The sequence below is a fragment of the Crocuta crocuta genome, unplaced genomic scaffold (assembly GCF_008692635.1).
Source record: "Crocuta crocuta isolate KB4526 unplaced genomic scaffold, BGI_CrCroc_1.0 scaffold477, whole genome shotgun sequence".
NCBI lineage: Eukaryota > Metazoa > Chordata > Mammalia > Carnivora > Hyaenidae > Crocuta > Crocuta crocuta.
Window position 1 is genome coordinate 567,943 of NW_027530193.1, and position 10,859 is coordinate 578,801.

A 10,859-nucleotide genomic window follows, 5' to 3' on the forward strand; every position below is an offset into this window, starting at 1 on the left:
AACAAGCCGACACAAGGCAGAGAAAAGGCTTCTAATAACTGGAAGAATATGAGGAGGATGCCTCTGCGTGTCCGCAAACGCGCACCACCTCTCCCACGGATTTGCCCACACATAGACTCCCTCACCTATTCACTCATCGATTCACTCTCTCGCTAATTCACTCACTGGTTCATTGATTCAGTCTGTCACTAACTCCCCTCTGCGCCCCTCCCCAATGGTCTATCGTTGATTCACCCACTCTGGCTCTGGGTTGCAGAGGACAGGCTCCCAGACTCCCAAATCTAGGCCCTTCTTGCCCTTGCCTGTGCTTTCTACCTCCTGCATTGCTACCTCACCTCCCTGGCTGGGTGGGGAGCTCTTGACGGGGCCTGGGTAGAGGACCATGGGGCTGGAGGGCAGGATGAGTAAAGGGTGCATGCTTGTGGAGGGTAGACAGGATCAGCTGCAAAATTTGCAGGGCCCCTTGTTCAGAAATAGTTAAGAATTTTGGCAATAGCAGAACATTAAACCAAACACAGGGACCTAACTGCTTGGGTGATTGGCCCACTATGGCCCTTCTGGGGGAGGCGATGGGTGGAGAGAAGAGGGAGATAGGAAAGGGATGGGGTGGGGAAGACGGGATGGGCACTTGCTAGATGCTGCCTGATGTTTGCCTGATACCATCTCATTTAATACTCAAGCCACCCTTTGAGGTTGATATGCCTTTTACAGAGGAGGAAACTGAGGCCCCAAGAGGAGAATCATTTACCCAAAGTCCTGATTAGTAGGGGGTAGGCGCCTGAGTGTAATCCAGGTCTGTGGGGCTGCAAGCCTTGTCTCTGGCTGTTGAGGGGAGCAGGGGAAGGAGACAGGAGGAGGTGACGCCTGACCTGAGCAGGGGTGCTCTTAGGGGCTGGTGGTGGCCATGGTGGGGTCATGGGGAGCAGGGGAGGGGAACCAGAGGTGAACCCATGCTGCTCCCCAGGGAGATGGAAAACTGGAAGGGAGTTCCCAGAAGGGGGACCTACAAGATTGGTGTGTGGGCCCTGGGATTTAGGTTTTTAATTCATGTGCCACAGGCAGCTTTATCTCTTCAAGATCATTGAAGGTAGAAGTCAGTGACTTGGGAGGTTACTGAACTAGGGCATCTTGGAGGTGGGCTGTCAGTGTCTGAGCATATCAATTAGAACATCGGACTTGGGGTGACGATGACTTGGGGGCATGGCTGAGTCAGGGGTCAAACGAGTGCTAGTGAGTTAGTGCACCCGTTTTGCAGAAATCTGTGAGTGACTATCGGGGAGTTAGGGCCCCAACTGTTGTAATAACACCCCAGTATCCACCAGAAGCCAACAACCAGCCAAATCCCTGCAGCCCCGCCCAGCTATCCTCATGTGGGGGAGCCGATTAACCATTAACCCCCACCCCTCCCGGGCCTCCACCCCTTCGCAGGGGCTAGGCCGCGACTCCCGGCAGATCCTCCCAGAGGACGGTTTGAAACGCAGGAAGGCAGAGAGGGCCCCTGGGAGGAGGCGGTGGGAGGGTGGAGGGCGGGGGCCGGGGCTCTGCCCGGAGTCTTCGGGGTGGGCATCCTGGGCAGGGCAAGCGGCTGAGGTGTGGAAGGGGAGGATGCGCCTCTCCAAAACCCTTGTCGACATGGACATGGCTGACTACAGTGCCGCGCTGGACCCAGCCTACACCACCCTGGAATTCGAGAACGTGCAGGTGTTGACGATGGGCAATGGTAGGTGGGGGCAGGTGTACCCAGGCGTGCCACTTGGGGGCGGGTATGCCCAGATACGGGAACGCGTCTGTGGCACCCAGTGTTGGGCCGGGGGGAGAATGATAGCAAATGGCAGGTTGAGCCTACAGGCCAGTATAGGTGTCGCCAGGTGAAAAAAATGTGCCCAGGTACAGCGACCAGAGGCATTCCGGGTGAGGGAGGGCCTCCGTGGGCAAATCCCTGGTAAAAGTAGGTCCCAGGATTCCTGCCTGGCCCTTCTGGTCCCTGTTACCTCAAAATGATGTCTGCTCAGAGTGTCACTGGGAGCAAGAACATGACCATGAGCTCCCTCTTGGCATCTGGCTCCAGTAATTGGGCCCAATGAGGCCCCTTCACGAACCCTTTAGGCTTAGGTCCAGTGACATAGAGAGGTGTGTTCTGCCCCTGGAGATGTGGATGGAGACACAACTGGGTGTCTTTGGGACTTTCCTGGGGTGAATGCCCCACTTAGAAAAAACTGGAGTTCTTAAGGGAAGTTCTCTCAGTGAGATGCCAGTCGGCAGTGAGTGCCGTGTGTGTGCTCATGACTTCCTCTTGGTGTGTGTGCACAAGTTTCTGCATACGTTTGTGTGTGTGGGGGGGGGGGGGGGTGTACTATGTTGGCAATCGAGTGCCTTCGGGAATTCACTGGCATATTTGTGTTCATTTGTCCGTGAGTGCCTGTTCCATGTCGATCTCCATTTGTATTTGATCATCGAGTGTGTCTGTGTTTGTTGGTGTCTGTAGGGGCACGAGAGTGTGTCTCACTTATGTACACAAGCAGCCAGGAGTGTATATACGTGTGTCACGAATGTGGATTTGTCTGTGTGCCCTGTGCTTTCTGGGTGTTTGTCCTGTACGCACGTTCTATCTTGTGGCCCTGTTTGTACCTGCCTGTGTACGGGTGCACAGTATACACCCCTGTTCTNATGATTATGCAGACGAGACTTGCAGGGTTTTGGTATTGCCATTGCCATTCCCATCAGCCACATGTCTGTTTCTCTCTGAGCGGACCTTCTTGCCCAAGTGTGTGTCTCCCCAGGTTTATGTATCTGCTCCCATGTCACCAAAAGCACATCTGAATCAGGGGTGGGAGGGTCTCCTCTGCAAGGAGGTAGGGAAAGGCAGGAGGTTTGGAAGCCAGGAAGCTTCTAGAGGGGAAGGGCCCTAGGCCAGCCTCAGAGGAGAGGTGACCGGCAGTGGCCGAGCTCAGCCTGCCACCTGCCTTCTGTCCAGAGCTCTGCGGCTCAGCAGAGGTGTGTAATGCTGCGGTCAGTTTGGCTCAGCCAGAAAGATGTGACTGCCCTGCCCACGGTCGGCCTCACCAGCTGCTCATTGGCCCCTTGCCATCACTGTGTGACCTGGGCACATCATATCCCCTTTCCTGGCCTCTCTACCTTCTGTACAGTGGGCTTGATCACCTCAGGTCTGCCAGCCAGCCGCCTTGTAAGAGTGTCCACATAAGGGAATTGGGGTGAAAACACCCAGGAAATGGTAAACAAGAGGCTTCTGCACTAGGCAGAGTGTCGTGTGACCCCGTGGGGACATTATGTGCTGTCACACTCCAGGCCACACTGCCCAGCCCCAGACTACTCCCTGGGGCCGGCCCCATCACCCCTTCGGAGCCTGCATCTCCCAGGAATCCTGTGCACTTGAGGCAGAGGCCACCACTGGGTGTCCCACAGACAGGGTGGCCTCCAGCTCAGGACCCAGAGGAATCTGGGCTCAGGTCCTACACTGACCCTTCCTGGCTGTGAACATTCTGCAAGCTGTCTTCCTCTCTGAGCTTCTGTTTCCTGATCTGTCACATGGTTATAAATAACAGCGGCTGCCTTTCAGAGCCAACCAAGGGGTTAAATAAGACAAGGCACCCAGGACTTAGCACTGGTAACTGATCCTGGCCCTCCATGGGTTGTTTCAGGAATGCGCGGCATCGGTAAGAAAGGGCTGTGTTCCTTAGGGCATTTGAAGGGGTCTGAGTGTCGGGATGACATTTTATATACATCCTGGGCGCGTGCCTCCAGGGCTCCATGGACAGATCCCCAACCGCCCCCCACCCCAGATTCAGAAGTGGCAGCAGCAGGGTCTTTGTTTATCAGAGGCCCCAGCAGGCACCCCAGTAACAGCAATTCTGGCCAGCATCGTCCAGCACACCCCGGCTGGAAATCTGTCTCCTCTGCTCACCAGCAGTGTGATGACCCTGGGCAAGTCCCTGGTCCTGTCTGAGCCTTGGTGTGCTCGCTTGGAGAATGGGGCCTGTCGGCCGAATCCAGGAGTGAGTGAGGTGATACACCTGGAGACACTTGGCCCCTTCTGCCCAGGATGTAGGAATCCCTGCCCCCAGCCTCCACCAAAATGGCCAGGAGTTGTGGGGGTCATATCTCCCCAGGGGTTGGGGGAGGTGAGGCTGAGGGAGAAAGGGCACCAACATGGCTTAACAATTATCCCCATCTCCGGGAATAATTCACCAGGTGGAGGGGGCCGCGCTCCCAGGCACCCTCAGGAGTCTAGGAGCTGTTCAGCCGGGTGACAGCAGAGAGGAGATGCGGCAGTGTCCGCTTATGCCTGGAGGCTGGACGACATCTGCTCCAGGGGTTTGATTTCGCAGAAAAGATTTCATTTCCCAAGTGCTGATACAGTGCTTTTTATGTACCAAGCACATCACTTACACTGATTCACTGAATCCTCACGAGAGTCTTAGCCAACGACACACGGCTAAGAAGTGGGCAGACTGAGACCTAAGCTTGGCAGGAGGGCCACAGAGCGTGTGCTCTTGATTGCAGCGCGATGTCTCTCTCCAGTTCTCACCAGGGTGTGCCCTGGGAACTCAGGGTCAGATTCAAGGTTTCTATGCAAACGCGTGTAAGTTTGACTGTGTGGTGTGCACATGCACGCGTTTTTCTGGGGAGATGGTCCGTGGCGTTTATCATCTCCTCCAAGGTCAATCCTTGATGGAAAATTTGCTTACAAAAATATGGTTCAGCTACTGATATTAAAAAAAAAAATTGCAAACAGCCAAGCCAATCGAACCACCACCTTTTACAGTTAGGGAAACTGAGGCCCAGGATGACTTGAAGTGAGGAAAAGGAGCTTGTCCAAGGTCACAGTTGAGTTAGTGGCAGCATCAGCAGTAGCACCCAGGACTCCAAGCACCCCCTCCCCATCTTTGCCACCTGTCTCTCATCCCCCACCTCTCAGATTTATAGACATGCAATAGATTTTGCCTTTGGGACAGAAAGTATTCTAGAGGCACCCAGATCCTTGCCACGATGCTCCCAGGAGGACAGATGGGCCGCTGTCTTTGGTGCGTGTCTTCCTGTTCCCTGGGAGAGTTCACAAGGCCTCTGGGTACATTGAGAAACGAGAGACAGGAGCTGAGTAGATGCTGGGTGTGTCTGTCCCTTCCACAGCCCCCTCGGCTCAGTCAGCCAGGGTCTGCAAGGGTCAGATGCATCGGAGGGGTCACCAGGTTTTCATGACTTCCCAGAGAAAGCTGAGCGTAGCAGTCTCCACCATGGGGAGAAGCAGGTCCTCACAAATGACTCTGAAGTCAGTGTCACAACCATCCCTAAGTAATGATGCAAAACAGGTGTTCCACCTGCCAAGGGACTTGCCCAAGGTCACTGGGGGAGGGGGAACCTGGGTCTGAGTGAGGCCAAAGCCCCGGGGAGATGTTCACAACGTTCATATTGGTTTCTGAATCTATTTTTTTTTAATTTTTTAATGTTTTGTTTATTTCTGAGAGAGAGAGAGAGAGAGAGAGAGAGACAGTGTGAGCAAGGGAGGGGCAGAGAGAGAGGAAGACATGGAATCCAAAGCAGGCTCCAGGCTCTGAGCTGTCAGCACAGAGCCCAATGCGGGGCTCAAACCCACGAACCTGAGCTGAAGTCGGATGCTTAACCGACTGAGCCACACAGGTACCCCCTGAATCTAAACCATCAGGGGTGCAGGGCATCTGGGACATGAATTTCTGCCCCTCCTGGGCCCTCACTCTTGTCTCCTCTGGTGCAGACACATCCCCGTCAGAAGGTGCCAACCTCAACGCACCCAACAGCCTGGGTGTCAGTGCCCTGTGTGCCATCTGTGGGGACCGAGCCACCGGGAAACACTACGGTGCCTCCAGCTGTGACGGTTGCAAGGGCTTTTTCCGGAGGAGCGTGAGAAAGAACCACATGTACTCCTGCAGGTGAGGAGCCCCTACTTGGAGCCTTGATTTCTCTAGCTGGGAAATGGGCCCGTTTGAGCTAATAGTGTTCCCCAGTTTGTCTTCTCCCAGACTAGGTCCCAGAAACAACCTCCTTCTGAGGACTTTAAGCTTCCTCTGGTTTCTTATGCTTTGGGGATCCAAATGGGAACATTCATTCCAGGAACCTCGTTTGCTGACCATAACGCTACCAGCTGCTCTTTATTGAGCACTTACTATATGCCAGACATACTGGGTCTTTGCATGTATTTAACTGACCCTACAAGCCCATTGTTGTTGTTTTATTTTATTTAGCAAGTGAGGACTTCTGAGGCTTGGGATTAAGACTACTGTGAAGCCTTAGAGGATGGGGCCCATCCTACACCCCGGTGCTTTTCCTGGGGCAAATAGGGGATCAGCTCCAGGCCTTTCCATACACCCCAAGGGCTTCCCAAGGCCTTCCTTGGGATCCTGCCTTTGAAAGTATCTCCCATTCTAAGAAACAATAACAAAGTAATGGTGTTCAGTTATGGATATTTGTCATGTGCAGATGCTGTGCTAAGCTCTATCCACATATTATCTGATTTCTACCTGTCAACACCACTCTGATGTAGTTACTATTATTCTTCCCATTTTATAGATGAGGAAGCTGTGGCTCGGAGAGGGCTAAGAATTTGTCCAAGGTCATCCAGCTTGAATCAGTGGCAGAGCCCAGGGTGATACTCAGGGCCCCACCCATAACCACTGTGGGGCACTGCCTCTGTTTACGTCCCCCTCCAGAAAGTCGCTTATGTGGATGACGTATTGACTCTGAGCCATAACCAGGAGCCTGCTATGGGCTCTGGGCTCTTATAGAATGTGATAGAAATAGCAGTGCCCTTGGTACTCCAGGGGCTAGAGTTTCCAACTCAGTTCTACCATCAGGTCGAGGGATCCTGGGCTACATGTCACCTCTCTGAGCCTCAGTTTCCCCATGTTCTGCCAGACAGGGTGGGATTCTTAGAGTCCATAGGGCCTTTCTCGTGATTAGCACAGCTCCTGTGATGAAGGCAAAGGAGGCTGGGAGTCGACAGGTGGCCAGGGTCCTAGTTCAGTCCTGGGATGGGAGGGCTGTCCCTTCTCCATCCAACCATCCAAGCCCTCTTCAGATTTAGCCGGCAGTGCGTGGTGGACAAAGACAAGAGGAACCAGTGTCGTTACTGCAGGCTCAAGAAGTGCTTCCGGGCTGGCATGAAGAAGGAAGGTGAGCCTTGGCCCTCCCCCTTCCACCCACTGCCCCACCCACACCCGCAGTCCCGGACAGTCGTTTACAACTGTGGCCACACTTTATGACTCGGTGACAGGCTCTAGAGTGAATGGCTAATGGCCGAGGGTAGGGGAGGGCCTGGCAATCTGACCACAGGGCGGGGCTGGGCTTGGTCTTGAGAAAGATTGGAAGAGATAAGCTCTCATGCTGGGGCGCTCAGATTCCCAGCCCGCACCACCCCTCCCTGCCTCGCTGCCACCATGGGCAGCCTATTTGGGCGTTTTCTCTTCATATACTATTTCGAACAGGAAGAGAGCAGAGAATGACATTACACACGTCCACGTACCCACCACCCAGACTCAGCAGCTGTGGAGTGGTTGGGGAGGTGGAGGAGGTGGGGGCTTTCTTCCTGAGCTTCCTGTCCCAGGGACACGTGCACCTGTTCCTTTGTCTTCAGTTCTGAGTATCAGGTGACCCAAAGTTTTCATGTTTTAGGGAGTGGGAACGAGGTGTTAGACTTGACCCCGGCGGAGGCAGAGGGGAAGACCAGAGCACGTTTATTAAGGCTTTTCCAGGTCTCCTGCCACCAGCAGATGCTAGTCACCAGGCTGGGCTTTTCCGTGAGTGATGATGTGGCACCCTAGATGGCCGACACTATTGTCATTTCCTCTCTTACTGGAAGAGGGAACTGAGGCCCAGGGTGGCTCAGCAACTTGCCTAAGGCCACACAGCTGGTCAGTGCAAGATCTGAGGTTTGCACCCAGCTCTCCAGACTAGAGTTCGGTGCCGTATGGTGGTACCAGAACGCTGCTTCCGTTGTGAACTCCAGATCTCAGGAACATTTAAAATGCTTGCAGCCTGAGCTCAGGAAGCAAAAACCCTTTAATCGTTTCATCGCCTTCTCCCCTCCACTCCTCTCCACTGCCCTCCCCCAGCTTGGCCATGGACCTTCCCCACTAGCCTGCAGCTGTGGCACACCAGCCTAGCCCTTGGTCTGGTCCTGTGTAACACCCCCCGACACACCGCACCCCAGGGCAGGAAACTGGGACCCGCCTGCCCCAGCCGACTTCCCCCATGCAAAGGAGGGGCACCCCTCTCTGTCTTTGCCCCGGAGCCCCTGTTCTCCCTGACCCCTCCCTAGGAAGTGTGTCTGCATGCCACCCCTGCAGGGCTTTGCTCCTGACTCCCGTGGGGACTTGGCCTGCTGACCCCTGTGAAGGAGTGGGTGGTCCCCAATCCCTCTCCTGCTGCCAACTCCACAATGGTAGCTCCCAGATCTGGGGGGGGAGACTCTCAGCTGGGGGAGGGCCTTTTTCAAAGGTCAACACCCCCCACCTCTCCCTACCCAGTTTTCAGTAGGGTTGAGTCTCTCTCCTTCACATTGGGTACCACACTGTGGAATGAGGAATGTGAGGGGTGGGCTATGGGAGCAGTGGGAGGTAAGGACAAGCCCGAGAACTACAGTCTAGGGGCCTCACGGTCTGTGGCTCTCACAGCCGGTGGTTTTACTCCCCAACAGCCTAAGGTGTCAAGTTCAAGAGCATGAATGTCTCATGGTGAAGTTTCAGGTCTTGTGACAGGTAGGCAGCAGAAGGGTTGACAGCCTTCCTGGGCTGTGTGTGGCCTGGTGCCTGCATGTGTTCAGTCTTCATATGTGTCTCTTGCTAAACCTCCGGAGGCATTGACACGGGTGTCACTTCAGGGACATTCCTTCAGGACTCCAGTTTTCCCATCCGTAAAATGAGGGAGGTGATAATGGTACCTTCCAGCTCTGTGAGCCCAGCTACACATTCACTGATGTACCAGTCCCCATGGGGATGTGTGTTTGTTCCCTGGTCCTCACCTTGAGCTGCCAAGAGACAGCAGACCTGTATCCTAGCTCCTGGAAGTGGGGGAGTCCCAGGCCATTCTGCCTTGCCTGAGCCTTGAAAATAGCCCTGCCTGCTCAGGGAAGGCAGCTTTATGCCGGGAAGAAGGGAGGACTGGCTGATGGCGGGTGAGTGTGGGCCAGTAGATGTTGACACTTATTTGCATGTCTTGGTTAACTGGAAGATCGTGACGCATGCAGTAGCTTGGTTGCTTCAAGAATAGGCCAGGGCAGCAAAGTGGTCACTTGCCGCCAAGGTCAAGATCTAGGAAGAAAGAATATTACCAGGTCTTATAGTCCCAACACCCCACGTCAGCCTGCTGCGAAGTCCTCAGATTCTCAGTGGAAGCCTCCGTGATCCAGAGACTTGGGACAAGTTTTCATTTCCCTTCTGTGATGGCCTGAGGATTCAGGAATTGAAACCCAGAAGTGGTCCCCGATGACAGGAAGGCATTTGTTGCAAACAGAGGATTTATGGACTGGCTGGGCGTATGCAAGGGCTTCAAATCTACCCCCTCCCTACTTTACAGATGGGGAAATTCAAGCCAGACAGGCGACATGATTGGGTGGAGTCCGGGCTAGAACTCAGGCTCCCCTGAGCTGGGCAGACACCAGGATCCCTGGACGGAAACTAGGAAGGCTCAGCCTGGAGGCATCTTCTCTGGTCTAGGTTCCTGAAACTTCCTCTTGACCACAGATCAGGGCTCCAAATCCCAGTGGCCTGTGAGTCTTGGCCAGAGACTATTCCATGGTGGCTAAAAGTGGGTTCCCTGAAGGGACGAAGACTCTGGGGAGAAAGCCGGGGGTCAGTGGGCCCAACAGCAGGTCTTGAATTCTCTCCTATAACCGGAGACAGCGTCTACCTGGGTCTAGGCTGGCAGACCCAGGAAAAATGCCCAGCTCCTGGACAGAAGCCCACCCAGGAAGCTGGGCCAGGGGTGGGTACGGCAGGTACAGGTTGGTGGTGGGCCGGGGCGGTCTGATGGGCCCTTCCTCAGAACCCCCAGCCCAGCCCCCTATGGGCCCCGTCCAGGGGTTCTCTGGGAAGGCAGGCTCATCCTCCTCTGCCTCTGGCCGGGTCGGTTAATATTCAATAGAAGTTACATTAGGTCCCCGACCCTGCTAATACTGAGCAAACATTTGGAAAACATCATTCCGTGACTGAGCTCGCGCTGGGCACTGATAACGCGGGCTAACCTTGAGGAGCCCAATCCGCAGCTGCTGACAGCAGCCCTTTTATTGGGCCCGCCTCCACTCGGCGCCCTGGTGGGTGCGGGCCCTGCAGCCGCGGGAGGGGTGTCGGCGGGCAGGGCTGCCACGTGTGCAGGGGAGCGGTCCCGGAGCTGGCCCTCTCCTGCGACGTGGGTCGCAGGAGAGATTTCTTACCTCGGGATCTCTGTCCTACCCCACCAACTCCGGGGCTCGGTTTTGACTCTTTGACTTTCATTCTCTGATTTCAAGAATGTGTGAAATCCAGAGGAAGCTGGATGGCTGCGATGTGGGGGTCCCGCGGAGAGAGAGGGCATCGGGCCCACCTGGGAAACAGAGCCTGTTGCTTTCCTTGACCAACATTTACAGAGCACCCACTGTGCGCCAAGCTTCGTTCTAGTCACAGGCTACAGCAGCGAACAGGAACGAAGTGCTAGCTTCCTGGAACTTTCCTTCCTTCCCATCAAGGGACCGAGAGTAAAGAATGAACTAAGGATTCTACAATAAGGGCCCCAAATAAAAGTGAAGCAGGATAAACAAAGGGCAGAGCACGAGGGAGGGATGCCACGTCCGGCAGGGTGGTCAGAGAGGGTGTCTCTGAGGAAGTGACGTTGGC

General features: G+C 54.8%; 1 protein-coding gene across 4 annotated transcripts in view; it reads left to right on the forward strand.

Moving 5' to 3' along the window:
• HNF4A (hepatocyte nuclear factor 4 alpha) overlaps positions 1-10,859 on the forward strand; it is a 35,545-nt gene that overhangs the window by 8,684 nt on the left and 16,002 nt on the right. For all 4 annotated transcript variants that reach the window (XR_013335392.1, XM_077765264.1, XM_077765265.1 and 1 more), the window contains exons 2-3: positions 5,750-5,924; positions 7,070-7,164. Coding sequence is in view for 3 of the 4 variants with exons in the window: in XM_077765264.1 (XP_077621390.1) it covers positions 5,750-5,924; positions 7,070-7,164 (270 nt within the window). In the remaining variant the exon portion in view is untranslated. The remainder of the gene's footprint in view (positions 1-5,749; positions 5,925-7,069; positions 7,165-10,859) is intronic.